This window comes from Lolium perenne, chromosome 1, assembly GCF_019359855.2.
Source record: "Lolium perenne isolate Kyuss_39 chromosome 1, Kyuss_2.0, whole genome shotgun sequence".
Taxonomy (NCBI): domain Eukaryota; kingdom Viridiplantae; phylum Streptophyta; class Magnoliopsida; order Poales; family Poaceae; genus Lolium; species Lolium perenne.
The window spans coordinates 58688419-58704176 of record NC_067244.2 but is presented as its reverse complement, the minus strand read 5'-3'; the positions used below and the strand labels follow the sequence as shown (position 1 = coordinate 58704176).

The window sequence follows — 15758 nt, the reverse complement described above, 5'->3', positions numbered from 1 at the left end:
CCCCACTCTCAAAACAATGCCTCCACTAAGGTCACTGCCGAGCACAACCAGTTAAGGCCAGACCTTGGGTTTTCACCTGAAAGGTAGGACTGCGCTTCACATGTATTGTCGCCCCACCTTCCTACCGCTGCTGTGAAGCCCGGACACCAAGCACGCCCCTCACCAGCGCGGAGACATGAACCTCCCTTAGCTCGTCCTCCCCTCTTGCCGTCCTGACAGTCACTTCTTCCGACTTTCATCATGGATCCATAGTCACTTGATGTCAACACGTAAAAGAGCTTCGCGCCGCTCCCTCCGTAACCAAACGGTCGGAATAAACGCATGGGTGCGCACGACCGAATACCTCCGATCCAAGAAACTCCAGGCAAATCATCGTTACATTCGCCGGCGGAGCCTTCCGGAACTCAACCCTCCGGCCAGATCACGAGTCCAGGCCTCCGGTAGGTCCTCCCTCGGGCTGGCCAACCCAACCATCCACCGGCGACACCATCGCCGGCTTCCATGCACATCCGTCTCACCGCCGGATGGCGATGATAGATCAAAAATCCACCACCACCAACCGCAGGCCGACCCTCTCCGGCGAAGAAGAGGCCACCTCCTCCGTCAAACCCAAGGCTGCTGCCCCGGGCGCCCTCGTGTCGCGGAAGATGCCCGAGATCGCCTCCACGCACCAACGAGAGGCGGGGGTGGATGGCATGGCGCAGACCGAGGGTCTGGCCGCCGCCCACCACCAACCCCTGCCGAGTACTGCGGGAAGCCGACGAGAAGAGGGAGACCGCAGCGCCGCCCATCCCACCCGCGCTGACCGGTCCGCCAGGGACAGCCGACGGGAGGAGGGCCGCCGCCGCCGTCGCCCGTCCCACGCGCGTCTTCTCCGCCAAATCGAGGAGGTGGGGATCCGGCCGCCGATCTCCACGCGGCGACGAGGAAGGGCCCCCGCCGCCGCCACGCCCCGAGGGACTTTGCCCCCGGCGGCGCTACCGGCGGCGGCGGCGGTGGAGGGCAGGGTGCAGGAGGGTTAGGGTTGGGGGCGGCTGGGTTGGGGGCGGAGGGCAGGGTAACAAGATAACGAGGAGGTCCTAACTGGCACGATGATCTGGACGCGTGCATGGAATCGACCTGCTATCATCTTTCCATTCGATTTATTAATCGATTTTTTAGGTGCTATATTAAGGTTACGTTTGAAGCTGGGTTGGCCGGAATTTTATGTTGCTCCGTGCGCTCGGTTTCTTTCGGTTTAACCGCGGTTTTTCGGTTAAAAACCAAATTAACTGAAGTTCTTTCGGTTTGATGTTTTACTAACTGAAACCTAACCGTAAAACCATAAAAACTGAAATTTGGTTTTGGTTAGGTTTTTTTCGGTTTGGTTTTCGGTTTCAGTTCGGTTATGCACAGCCGGACCCCAGGACACCTTTTTTTTCCATCCGGATGGACGAAAACGGCCCAGTCGCCCCCCGGTTCCTCGTTTTCGTCCGGATTAGGCCTTTCATCCGTCCGGAGAGCCCAAGCCATCCCCGGGTTCCCGAAGCCCGATCGGGGACTCCGGACGAAACAAAAGCGCGCGAAACATCGAGCGGGCCCGTGTTCTCAACGACAGAACTGGTTGTTCCCTCCATTAATTTCGTTTTCCCTGCATAGAACCATTTTCCCCGCCGAATTTCGGAGGAGCTACCGCCATTCTACCCAACAGTTCCAGCTCCTCCTCTTCCCTTCCACCATCATGCCGCCGAACAAGCTCGCCGCCAATGGCGCGCGGAAGGCGAGGAAGCCGCGGGCGCCAAAACAGAGGCCGCCGGGCATGTCAAACGCGGAGTGGGCGGCGGATGAGGAGCGGCGGAGGAACGAAACTCGTGACAGGGCAGAGAGGGAGAAGAAGTGCAATGCGAAGACGGTGGCGGCGGCAGCGGAGGAACAGGCGAGGCTGATCTCCATCAACTTCGGCCAGCCGCGCATCGGCCAATTCCCCGGGCCATGGCCGACCCAAGGTATGATCGGCTCTCCTTCCTTCTCGCCGGCGACGCCGGCCGCGGCCATGTTCCACGACACCTACGCCTCCGGCATGGCCGGGTTTACTTTGTCACCGCCGGCGTATGACGGTGCGATGTACGAGGGCATCTCGCCTGCCCTACGATGTGGGCCGATCTACTTCTCCAACCCCGGGATGCCGCCACCGAATGAGCCTATGATGCACGAGATGATCACGGCCGGCTCCGTGGCCGCCGCGTCGAGCCCTAGTTTCTTCTCCCAAGAGGAGGCAAGGGAGATGGATGCCGTCGCGTCGCGGGGCGGCGTCAACCTCGACTACGGTCACCCCGATGAGATCGACGGTACCCAAGACGTCGACGAAGAAGACGACTACGTCGACGTCGATGTAGAGGAACCGCCTGAACCCACGCAGGCGCCGTCCAAGGGGAAGAAGAAAAGGAAGAAGAACTCGTCGCCGGTCGAGCCTCGGATCAAATGGACGGGCAAAGAAGAGGAGCTTGGAAGACTGTGTCTATGAACGGCATCATACGACACGTACTAGCAGCGGGTCAAGGTGGCGTTCGACGAGCGCAAACTCGTCGATCCATATTTGAACAAGACGGTGATGGAGCGCGGCGACAAGGCAATGGGCACCCATTGGGGGATCATTCAGGCGGCGTGCAGCAAGTGGCACAACATACAGGAGGAGATCGACAAACATGTTGTGAGCGGCGAGGACTTTGAAGCAAAGGTATGCTCACTCGCCGTGGCTCCTCCGTCGAATGTATATCGCCGTGGCTCACGGAAATCTTGAAATCGCCGGCTTGTTTGTGCAGATGCGGCGGGCGCTCGACATGTACGCGGACGACTGCGACGGCCAGATATTCAAGTATCTCAACGTGTTCGCCCGCATCGCGAAGTGCGACAAGTGGAAGGCGGTGTGCAAGAATCTCAGATTGAGCCAAAAAAAACTAGCCACAACATTGTGGCTAGTTTTTTCTGGTTTTCACTTCCGTTATGCACACCCAAACGTGTGACTCAGATTGAGCCACTGCGCTGCCTAGATACGGACCACCTGGCTGAATGGCGACGATCGTCGCTCATCCACGTCCAGACCGCCCCATCGCTCGTGTCTGTTGCCGAGAGCGTCACCACCGCGCACCTACCAGAGCTTCACGCGACCCCACCACTGCTGGCGCCGGCGGTGGCAGCGGCCAGGGGAGCCATAGAAGTGAGGTCTTGTGCTGGTGCTAGGGTTGTTGCCCACCGGAGCCGCGCGGGGGAAATTCAATTATAAATTGTTTGAAGACAAACTCAGCTTTTATACAAAGTAAGATAAGAAAAAAATCAAGATCTCGGAAATAATAAAAAAATATATAGAAGAAGGCGTTAAAAATATTATTTCGCCAGCTCTCCAAAGAAAAAAATATGGACTATGGGGACTTCAATTTTGTCTCCCTATGATCAGTACGTGTGACTGTTAGGGTATTGAGTAATTTTATTGGGGTGGCAAAATCATTATGTAGTGTTGCAGATTTGGTATAGTCGTGAATCAAGATAAATCCAAATCACTTATTTGTGCACAGAGGGAGCAGGTATGTTTCCACCATCACAGCATGGTGTGTACCGCAGTGTTGTAGCCAAGTCTATAATTCACAGATGAAAAGGATTGAATTTAATCATTAAAGATAAAATCAACTTTTATACAACTCAAAAATCAGTCGAGATCTCCAAAGTCAAAAATATGAAGAAGCCACAATATTATTTTTCGAGGTCTCCAAAGTCAAAAATGTGGAAAAAGAGACTTCAATCTTGTGTGCCGATGTATGAGTTGGTCCAGCCCACGCGCAAATCTGCAACACTACAGTTTTGCCATTTGTGGAGACATCAGTTGAGATTCCATTTACTTGTGTGGAAAATAGGACATAAACCATGGCAGCACCACAAGACTACCAAAAACTGTTTGGATTCAGAGATATGACCCTCGATCATCTTCAATTTTCATTGGGAGCAACTTACAACCAGCATCCAAAGTGTTCATTCATCCATCCAGTCATCCAGAACACAAGAGAGAAAATGAACCAACGAAAGGTGAAACAGGACAAACAACGCAATATATATTCACCGAGCACTGAACTATTAATGAGTTGCACTTAGGCCAACACTTCAACCAAGCCTTTACATACTACGATCCATATGGTCCAAACATGCAACCAGCATCCATTGTGTTCATTCATCTATCCAGAACACAAAATGGAAACTGAACCAACAAAAGGTGAAACAACATAAGACATATTCAGCATGCACTGAATTCCATGTAGGCCAAGACTTCAACCCCGGCCTCTACATGCTAGATCCACATGTTCAAAACGGAAAACCACTCTACTGATTACTTTCTTCCTTGGATGAAGACGAATCAGCGATCGCCGTCAGTTTTCATTATCTAAAGCATGTATCTCATCTCCACATTCATGGGCGGACCCAGGTATAGCTCAGTGGGGGCATAGGCCCCCACTCAAATTTTGAATTCCCTTGGTATTTCTAAATAATCTGAAGAAGATTCATTAAAATTTGGCAAATTTAGAGAAGAAATGCCCCACTCAAATGATACGCCCCCGGTCACGATTTTTTCTAGGTCCGCCACTGTCCACATTCACGCAGCCTCAGACTCCAGAGTCTGCCAGCCACAATATACATTATTCTCAGCTTATTGTAAGATAAGGCAAAAGTGTATTCCTCGTTGCAAAGTTCAAGGAGACGTACCGCGCTCGCGAGGGTTTCTGTCAGACGGTTGATTTCTTCAGAGATATCTGAATTTGTGTGTGCTCTAGCAACGAAGAGTTCGTCCGTTTTCTTATCATTGGTACCCCTACATGACATAAACTCAAGTTTAGTTTACTGTTGGCAATTACTACACAGTACAATGCTGTGTTCGACAAAACACACTACAATCTATTTTCTAGCAGCTAGAAAGAGTTTCAAAATGCTGTGTGTTGAAGACAAGCACTGACCTGCCCAATGCATCATTCTCACTCAACATCGGCAACACTTCTGTCTTTGAAAATAGGAGGCTGTGATGGCTTACACCTGCTATTCCTTGTTGCTCCAGAAATTCTATGTGCTCCCTCAACGACTCGTCCCTGGAAGAGGCAAAACAAGATTACTTCTCGGGCAAGAACACAGAATCATCGCCAGCAACTATATCTATCAGGGGTCAAGAGCGCTGTATAGTAAAATTCAAGCAAAATTACATTTTCCTTTGCGTACCCTAGTCCCTATATCATCATATCAAGAACAACAAATGCCTTGTGTATGTCACAATGTCAGCATAACACCTCAACTTTTGGTGTGCATTTTCTTACTGGTTTATTTTAGGTAATAATTGTAGCCAGTTTCATTTCAAATTTATGTTAGCATATAAAGAACCTTGAATACTCAAGAGTGTAGATATCATCCGAACTAATGGAACAAAAAAAATGTCTTACATGTCAACCGGATGTCCGTGCTCTTCTTGCAATTGTTTTTGCGTAAGAGAAACATCAAAACCTTGTTCTGGCAGACTAAAAAGACCTTGAATCTCCTGAAATTTGAAACAGAATTAGTCATGGTATCTAGTAGGAAATCCAGCAAGCAATGACAAGTAACGGTATCATGACAAGTACACTCTGGCTGAAGTAACGTGTCTGTTCATTCTTCTCCGTGGCTGCCCTAAACAAAGCACCCTTGAGGACCTGGAAAAAAGTACCATGCGATTCAAGGAAGCAGAAGTGTGGAACTTGAAGCTACAACCTTGATATGTCACATGAAAAACACTGGAGTAAGAATTTATGTATCCTATTTGAACCTGCGACTTATATATCTTCTCCTCAACGGTTCCAGATGTCATCAAGCGGTAGACAATCACATCTTTTGTCTGTCCAATTCGATCTACCCGAGCAACACTCTGATCATCCGTACTGTTAAAAGGAGGATTGTGTTATGGAATAAAAAAATTGTAGTGAAAAGAATTCTATAAAACCAATCAGTTACCTTGGATTCCAATCAGGATCAACTACTATCACACGAGCTGCCTTGGTGAGTGTAAGTCCAAGACCACCGACTTTTGTGGTCAGTAAAAATATTTGAGCTCCAAGGCCCTCTTGGAAATCCTAGATATGCAAACACACAGTAAGTAAGCAACATAGCATATATAATTCAGTCCATGGCACAAAACAACATAGAAAAAGGGAAGTGCGAACCTTCACCATCCTTTCCCTCTCAGAAACCTCAGTGTTGCCATCCATGCGCAAAAAGCTGTATCCCTCTATTAGTATAGCTTCCTGTTACAATAATCGAATGTATTACAACACAGAAAGTGTGTTTGACATTAATTAGGTCTAAATAACACAGAAAATAAGTGAATATCCACATCTCAAAATTGTTTTTATAATAGACATACTAAACGACATTTGATAACAACAAAAGATCAAAGATGCCAAAAGCCACCAATAATGCTAAAGCTCTTGTCTCGAGTAATTCTGTTTCGCTATTGAATGGAAGTTGAATCTGATATGTCTCTTCTGTTGTGTTCAAATGTCTAAGACTTTTACGTAACTACAAGACGTGCATGAAGTCTAACATCATTATATCTCGTAAGAAAAAAATGCCCATTTACTCTAGTAACACAGCTTATCATGTATGCGAATATATATTAATAAAACAATATATAATAAATAATAACTCTAACTTGATACTCTCTCACACAAATAGGGCATGCACTCCAACACAAACAAAAATTTACAACCGACCTGAATCAGGTTTAGCATTATACGAGTCTGAGAAAAAATCAGAACATAGTGTCCCTCTTCAAGAAGATTCCGCTGCAACAGTAGGAGTTAACCATTCGAGTTTAAATAAACAATACGCAGTGCAATAATAACAACTATGTGCATCAAAGAATGCTTACCAACAAGGCCAAGATAAAAAATAACTTGCATGAGACTTCCGGACCGACTTCGACTACATCATCATCATCATGAGCCATATCTGCGAGGTTCATGGCCATTTTTTCAGCCATCTCCATTTCCTGAATATTTAGCATTCCATCCATGCCTTCCAAAATGTTCTCAGCAGCTCTCTCAGTTACTATCTGTGGGTGATCACATATCTTTTTCAATACCTGTTGATGAAAAGTAAAAACATGAAACAGACAAATTTAACAAAAGAACGTGCACACAGAAAAGAAGTGATATATCAATGCCATGTAATTAGCAAATGCAGCTTCACATAAAAGATACAATCCTGCATTTCATTTTAAAAGGTGCATTATTTTTTTTACCTCGGAGATAACGGAAACGACTAATAGTAAGGGAAATTTATTTTCTTCGGAATAAGATATAACAGTCAGTTAGTGCGCATGTTTAACAATAAATAAAGTAGAGTAAGAGGTGAATGAGAAAAAGACAGAGATAACATCATCATTTCCACAAGCATACCTTATATTTTTAGAGTATATTGTAAAAGCTATAGGCATTTTTAAAATCTAAGCAAGTATACTGTGAGCATAAGTGAAGTCAACTAAAGGAGTAGATGACAGCAGCAAGACAACAAATAAAGGTATACAAGATTGGGCAACGAAAAGGATTTATAAGCTTATGCAAACCGTGATTGCAGCCAGGGGATTTCCTTGCGATGCTGCTAAATGAACAAGCTCACTGTTCAGAAAAGCTTTATAAAGTTGCCTCTGCACCCAAAAGATAGACAAGTCGCAAATCGTCAGTATCTGATTACTCTACCAGTTTTGCATCAATGACAACAAATTTATACCTGGAGATCAGTTAATTGCAGCCAGATAATTAGCTCATTCTTCTTCTTCCGAAGCCACTTATTATCTGTCAAACCAGTCTCAAGGGATACTTCACTTTTCTTACGACGCAAGAAATATGGCTTCATCCGTTCTATTAATTTCTGTGAACAAATGTCAAGTACCAAACAAGAATTATAATATCTTTAGTACAGTTGTCTGGAAGTAATAATCTAGAAGGATAAGTAACATTTGCCAACGTAATGCAGCAACGAGAGATGGCATAATCTAGCTGGCCTGCCCTCTCATGATTCTACTGAAAGTGGACATTAGATAATCTGGAAATTGAATGCAGTTCAACTATGCAATTGCTTTCACATGTCAAATTGGAGATGAAAATACTACTTAGCTCATATATTGGTACATCTTTTGGCAACATAGAACTCAGCTAATGTCAAAATTGTAATTTCTCAACGGAGTCATAATGACAGGACGTAATGCTATTGCACATATTGGATTATATGAAACACGATGACATTTTACAGTACTGCGAACATACCAAATTCGCAGATAGATGGAAGAAAAAAACAATGTGGAGACACTAAAATTTCCCAAGAACAATACCAACGAGAATAGGCATTGGGACCATCTATCTCTTGGACACAAACATAGAAAAAATGGCGGTTACCTCTGCTACATCTGAAACAATGTGGAGACACTAAAGTTGCCCAACAACAATACCAATGAGGTACCATCTATATCTTGGACACAAACACAGAAAAAATGGCGGTTACCTTTCGTACATTTGAGCCTATGTGCTTTGCTCGATTGCTAGCTGTTTTGTCATTTCCTCTAATGATAGGCAGCTCATACTTTTGTCTGAACCTGCAAAAATATATAGAAATGCATAACGATAGCTGGTGCCAAATAAAGCAAGCTCACAAATGCAGGAAAGGCGAGAGAGTAAGTAAATTACTCTTCTTTTTCACCAAAGACTTCCGGGCAACAAAAATGGAAAAGCGCCCACATTTCCTACAAGAGTATGCATGCTTACTTCCATTAGTAATAGGAAGATAAAGTATATAGGAGCATTAAAAGTACTGAGGTTTTTAGTTGTTTCAGCTAGGTGGTACCTTCAAGTTGTTTTGTATAGGTGTTCCACTGATGGCAATCCGATTGACACAAGGTATTTCAAATAAGCTTTTGGCTGTCTGTGTATTGGGATTTTTGATAAAATGCGCCTCGTCAAGAATAACATAATTCCAAAACCTCCCCTCCTCCTCGTCATCAGCATCATTATAGAAGTCACCTCTTATCTTCTTGTAATTGATCCTGACTATATTGTATGTTGTCAATAGGATACCTCCCTCCTGTACAAGACGATATGTGACTAATTAAAATATCTTGAAAGAACAAGCTACAGAATTTTTAACAAGGCATTTCAGATAAAAAACGAGGATAGGAATGATAGACAGTAGGCATTTATGTTAGGAAAGCCAACCAAACCTTGAAGGCATTTCGAAGCTCAAAGTCACGAGCATCATTCTTGTTAGAACCAGAATAGCTGTAAAAAAAGGAAAAAAGAATCAATTAGCAGCGATTGATAGCTCGACCTGCGTCAATATGTGGAAATATGTCCTACTCGCTGATCATGTGCCTGAGACCAACAACTGAAAGCTCCTTGATCCAAACTGTGAGGAGTGTCTTCGGGGCAACGACTAGCACCCTCCTGATTAGACTGGAATGGAACAGCCCTGCCAGGAAGGCAGAAACCTGCAAGATAAAAGTCGGGATGCAAGTCTCTCATTGATACTGAAAATATGCTGTGGCTGAAAGGGGAATGAAGACACAAAGCTAACTAACTAGCTCAGAAACAAGTACAATTAAAATAAGACTTAATCTTGTGTGGGATGTTCATATATACACATTTTTTTGATAATATATACTCACATATTAGATTTGATAACAATTTATATTATGGAACGAAGGGAGCAGCTTGGAAGAAAGTACAATTAAACACACGATGTAAATTGGTTTCAGTCCCGTAATTCAGAAACTAAAATGCAATTTTTTGTTTACAGTAATTCTGCAGTCTGGCTAGTAGCAAATATCCACAAGAATATTCTAGTAGCAATAAGAAAGAAGTATAAGGGTGAAGCTAGCAGACCCAATAATGGCACTAAGATGGACACAAATTGACGGGTACTTTTACAAATTACAATCAGTAGATGACGGTTAATTCAAGGAGGAGAAAGCGATGGATGGATGGTTTAGAGCGAGCCCATGTCGTCTCCTAGTATTCCACCGGTTCCCATGCAATTGAGAGACCAGAGCCAGCGGAGCCCCTCGAGCTGGTGGGGGTAAAGCTTATTGAATATCCGTGCAGGGAGCTTGTACGGCGCCATGCCGCTTCCGCCGGCGGCCTCCATCTCGAAATCTGGAAGTTCTTCCTCCTCATCCATCTCCTCCTCCTGGTCCGCCGAATAGGTGTCGCGGTCGTCGTCTTCATCTCTGCAGTCCTCGGTGGGCTCGTCCATCTCCCAGCTTCCGACATCCTGCAGCTCGTGGTGGTCGTCGGTGGGGTACGGCGGGCACGGGGAGGGAGAGGTGCTGCTGAGCTTGCATAGGCGGCGGCGGCCAAGCAGCTTCACCTTCCTCATGCCCATATGCTCAGGTTCTGCACTCAGTGCAAGGGAATCGACCAACGGAGCGAATCAGCGGATGAAACGATTGATGAATTGGGGGAAGTAGATGGATTAGGAGAGAGGCGTTTATATACAGGTGCAGTACAACTGAAAGCCTATGATCTAGGAGATGCACAACGTGCACCTAGAGTGCGCGGTGATCACAGCGCGTGCGTCGGCGTCGGCTGTTCAAATTTCGAAATTCGAATTCCTCCGGCTCCGGTCCTTCTCACGCAAAAAATGCAAGCTGGGCTGCGCCGCTGCGTTGCATGCCTCGGCAAGGAAAAACGGCCAATTCATTCTCGGTCACCATGATGAAATCAAAATTACGTATTCCTCCCCTCACGCTCTCCACACTTTTTTCGATAAAGGAAATATATTAATATCGAGAGATACTAATTACACCTAGCCTCTGCAACAACGCACCACCCTAATGGCACTACGGATGCACACAGCAAAAAAAAAAAAAAACTAAGAAACAAAAGCCCCGCTACAGTATCTCGGGCCTAACAACAACAATACATCCACCACCATGACAACACCCGAATTGCAGACTCTCCAAAAAACGACGTCTCCAAGAAGGGAACAGTGATCCAACACCGTCATCGCCCGATCAAAGATCTTAGGTTTTCACCCTAAAGATAGTCTCCACTCTCAAAACAATGCCTCCACCAAGGTCACTGTCAGGCACAACCAGTTAAGGCCAGATGTTGGGTTTTCACCCTGAAAGGTAGGACTCTGCGCTTCACATGTGTTGTCGCCCCCACTTTCATATCGCTGTTGTGAAGCCCGGACACCAAGCAAGCCCCTCAACAGCGCGGAGACTTGAGCCTTCCTTAGCTAGTCCTCCCCTCCGGCCTTCATGAAATTCTCTTCTTCCGAATTTCATCATGGATCCATAGTCACTTGATGTCAACACAGAAAAAGAGCTTCGTGCCACTCCCTCCAGAACCAAACGGTCGGAATAAAAGCATGGGTGCGCACGACCGAATACCTCTAATCCAGCAAACTCCAGGCAAAGCACTGTTACATTCGCCGGCGGAGCCTTCCGGAATCAACCCTCCGGCCAGATCACGAGTCCAGGCCTCCGGTAGGTCCTCCTCTTCACGCAAGAGAGGCCCTAGGACCGCCGTCTTTATTCAGGCCGGACCCCCACGTCGGCGACTATCCCGGGATGGCCAACCCAACCCTCCACCGGTGACACCATCGCCGACTTCCATGCACCTCCATCTCACCGCCGGATGGCGATGATAGATCAAAAATCCACCACCACCAACCGCAGGCCGACCCTCTCCGACGAAGAAGAAGCCACCTCCTCCGTCAAATCCAAGGCTGCTGCCCCGGGCGCCCTCGTGTCGTGGAAGATGCCCGAGATCGCCTCAACGCACCAACGAGAGGCGGGGGTGGATGGCATGGCGCAGACCGAGGGTCTGGCCGCCGCCCACCACCAACCCCTGCCGGAGTGCTGCGGGAAGCCGACGAGAGGAGGGAGACCGCAGCGCCGCCCATCCCACCCGCGCCGACCGGTCCGCCAGGGAACAGCCGACGGGAGGAGGGCCGCTGCCGCCGTCGCCCATCCCACGCGTGTCTGCTCCACCATGCATCGAGGAGGTGGAGATCCGGCCGCCGATCTCCACGCGGCGACGAGGAAGGGCCCCCGCCGCCGCCACGCCCCGAGGGACTTTGCCCCGGCAGCGCTACCGATGGCGGCGGCGGCGGAGGGTGGGGTGCGAGAGAGGTTAGGGTTGGGGTGCAGCGCGGCAGCTAGCGTGTGCGGCAGGGAGGCCGATATATGAACATTCACGTCTCCACACCTACAGCAAAATATGTCTGCTAAAAAAAAACCTACCGTAAAATATACCTAGGTGGTCTAGACTTCCATAGGTGCGTATAGAGCAATGCTATACATACGACAGAACTTGTACGATATAGTTGGTACGATCAGACTCATCGAAGCGTCGGTCAGTATGTGGGCCAGATGATGGGAAGTTCATCGTGTGTCTGGTCGTACAGAAGTTGTAGAGATTCAATCGTACGCAAAGCATTTCTGGTGCGTATATATCATCAGTCTCTACCATTGATCGATCAATGAAAAAATTAGTCGGTTCATCCGCGGCTGGTGGGCCTCGGAAAATAAAATAAAAATAACCAGTGCCACGACTCGATCAAAGCCAAGAAAAATAGTTACTCACATGTGGGTTGTGACGTCAAAAATCGCCAAGAAAAACTCAAGATAATCTACTAAAGTCAGTGCCGCTTAAGGGCATCTCCAGCGGCGCGATGCATTTCGGACACCCAAAAGTGATCGCGAGCGTCCCTTTGCGTCGCCTTACGGACATATTTTGTCCGGACGTTTGCGTCGCCCTGCGGACATATTTTGTCCGCGCGTCCGTTTGCGTCTGGGTGTGCTCCCACCGGGGCGACCCATTTTTTGAATTGCAACATAGTTAAAAACTTTCAAAGTAGTACATATAAATGCATAAAAACTATATAAAATAGATCTATAGGCCTAGACTACTTGCTTCCTGACGGGCCGGCATCGTCATTGCGTCGCTCCGTCGCCTGCTTCTTCGCCGCCTCCCGCGCGGCCGCTATGGCTCGGTGCGCCGCCGCGTCCTGGCTTAGTGCCTGCTCCAGCCTCGCGTTGGCGGCGTCGTCCTTGAGCGTCTCGAAAGACTCGACGATGGCCCTCTGCTTTGCCGCCCACTCCTCCGGTATAGGCGCATCAGGGTCATCGGAGGACCAAGATATCTCCGAGTCGGAGTCCTCTGCTGCAGCGGCGGCCGCCAGCCTGCGCTGTTCCAGCTCGGTGTCCAATGCCGCGTGGCCGGCCAGCTCCTCCTGTGCTTCCTTCTCCGCTTCAGCCAGGGCCGCGACGTCCCTGACCGGGTGGAGGAGGTCGGTGATGTCTTCGGAGTCGAACTCCTCGGAGGAGCTCGAGGCCGGAGGAGGTGGAGTGGGAGGTGAAGGTGGAGGTGGAGGCGCGGCAGCCTGGCCGCGTCCGGCGCTACTCATGGTGGATCTGCTGAAAGCTAAGAGGAAGCGGCGCTACGGCAGCGGCTGCTAGGGTTTAGTGGGGAGGAGATGAGATGCTCGCGCCCTGTTTATATAGGTCGGAGATGAAATCAAAATTACATACTCCTCCCCTCACGTCTCCACACCTACAGCAAAGTATGTCTGCTAAAAAAAAACCTACCGTAAAATATACCGTAGGTGGTCTAGACTTCCATAGGTGCGTATATATCATCAGTCTCTACCATTGATCGATCAATGAAAAAATTAGTCGGTTCATCCGCGGCTGGTGGGCCTCAGAAAATAAAATAAAAATAACCAGTGCCACGACTCGATCAAAGCCAAGAAAAATAGTTACTCACATGTGGGTTGTGACGTCAAAAATCGCCAAGAAAAACTCAAGATAATCTACTAAAGTCAGTGCCGCTTAAGGGCATCTCCAGCGGCGCGATGCATTTCGGACGCCCAAAAGTGGTCGCGAGCGTCCCTTTGTGTCGCCTTACGGACATATTTTGTCCGGACGTTTGCGTCGCCCTGCGGACATATTTTGTTCGCGCGTCCGTTTGCGTCTGGGTGTGCTCCCACCGGGGCGACCCATTTTTTGAATTGCAACATAGTTAAAAACTTTCAAAGTAGTACATATAAATGCATAAAAACTATATAAAATAGATCTATAGGCCTAGACTACTTGCTTCCTGACGGGCCGGCACCGTCATTGCGTCGCTCCGTCGCCTGCTTCTTCGCCGCCTCCCGCGTGGCCGCTATGGCTCGGTGCGCCGCCGCGTCCTGGCTTAGTGCCTGCTCCAGCCTCGCGTTGGCGGCGTCGTCCTTGAGCGTCTCGAAAGACTCGACGATGGCCCTCTGCTTTGCCGCCCACTCCTCCGATATAGGCGCATCAGGGTCATCGGAGGACCAAGATATCTCCGAGTCGGAGTCCTCTGCTGCAGCGGCGGCCGCCAGCCTGCGCTGTTCCAGCTCGGTGTCCAATGCCGCGTGGCCGGCCAGCTCCTCCTGTGCTTCCTTCTCCGCTTCAGCCAGGGCCGCGACGTCCCTGACCGGGTGGAGGAGGTCGGTGATGTCTTCGGAGTCGAACTCCTCGGAGGAGCTCGAGGCCGGAGGAGGTGGAGTGGGAGGTGAAGGTGGAGGTGGAGGCGCGGCAGCCTGGCCGCGTCCGGCGCTACTCATGGTGGATCGGCTGAAAGCTAAGAGGAAGCGGCGCTACAGCAGCGGCTGCTAGGGTTTAGTGGGGAGGAGATGAGATGCTCGCGCCCTGTTTATATAGGTCGGAGATGAAATCAAAACTACATACTCCTCCCCTCACGTCTCCACACCTACAGCAAAGTATGTCTGCTAAAAAAAAAACCTACCGTAAAATATACCATAGGTGGTCTAGACTTCCATAGGTGCGTATATATCATCAGTCTCTACCATTGATCGATCAATGAAAAAATTAGTCGGTTCATCCGCGGCTGGTGAGCCTCAGAAAATAAAATAAAAATAATCAGTGCCACGACTCGACCAAAGCCAAGAAAAATAGTTACTCACATGTGGGTTGTGACGTCAAAAAACGCCAAGAAAAACTCAAGATAATCTACTAAAGTCAGTGCCGCTTAAGGGCATCTCCAGCGGCACGATGCATTTCGGACGCCCAAAAGTGGTCGCGAGCGTCCGTTTGCGTCTCCCTACGGACATATTTTGTCCGAAGGTTTGCGTTGCCCTGCGGACATATTTTGTCCGCGCGTCCGTTTGCGTCTGGGTGTGCTCCCACCGGGGCGACCCATTTTTTGAATTGCAACATAGTTAAAAACTTTTAAAGTAGTACATATAAATGCATAAAAACTATATAAAATAGATCTATAGGCCTAGACTACTTGCTTCCTGACGGGCCGGCACTGTCATTGCGTCGCTCCGTCGCCTGCTTCTTCGCCGCCTCCCGCGCGGCCGCTATGGCTCGGTGCGCCGCCGCGTCCTGGCTTAGTGCCTGCTCCAGCCTCGCGTTGGCGGCGTCGTCCTTGAGCGTCTCGAAAGACTCGACGATGGCCCTCTGCTTTGCCGCCCTCTCCTCCGGCGTAGGCGCATCAGGGTCATCGGAGGACCAAGATATCTCCGAGTCGGAGTCCTCTGCTGCAGCGGCGGTCGCCAGCCTGCGCTGTTCCAGCTCGGTGTCCAATGCCGCGTGGCCGGCCAGCTCCTCCTGTGCTTCCTTCTCCGCTTCAGTCAGGGCTGCGACGTCCCTGACCGGGTGGAGGAGGTCGGTGATGTCTTCGGAGTCGAACTCCTCGGACGAGCTCGAGGCCGGAGGAGGTGGAGTGGGA

At 48.8% G+C, this 15758-nt stretch overlaps 1 protein-coding gene across 1 annotated transcript; it reads right to left on the bottom strand.

The window, feature by feature from the left end:
• Nucleotides 1-4057: 4057 nt before the first annotated feature.
• On the bottom strand, nt 4058-9519 carry LOC127331749 (SNF2 domain-containing protein ENL1). The gene is made up of 17 exons (XM_051357936.2): nt 9390-9519; nt 9254-9311; nt 8881-9117; nt 8724-8779; nt 8542-8632; nt 7771-7911; nt 7607-7687; nt 6911-7123; nt 6753-6824; nt 6204-6284; nt 5995-6113; nt 5810-5921; nt 5628-5696; nt 5451-5545; nt 4977-5105; nt 4729-4834; nt 4058-4642 (listed from the first exon to the last, which is right to left on the bottom strand). Exons 1-17 carry the CDS (start codon nt 9398-9400, stop codon nt 4619-4621), a joined length of 1695 nt encoding a protein of 564 aa, XP_051213896.2. The 5' UTR covers nt 9401-9519; the 3' UTR covers nt 4058-4618.
• Nucleotides 9520-15758: the final 6239 nt, after the last annotated feature.

What these genes read in the sequence shown, in the direction of transcription:
- LOC127331749 (XM_051357936.2), bottom strand. An exon ending in TTTTTATCTTGGCCTTGTTG is followed by an intron (nt 6,825 to 6,910) that starts GTAAGCATTCTT and finishes CTACTGTTGCAG; the next exon opens with CGGAATCTTCTTGAAGAGGG. An exon ending in TAATGCTAAACCTGATTCAG is followed by an intron (nt 6,285 to 6,752) that starts GTCGGTTGTAAA and finishes TTATTGTAACAG; the next exon opens with GAAGCTATACTAATAGAGGG.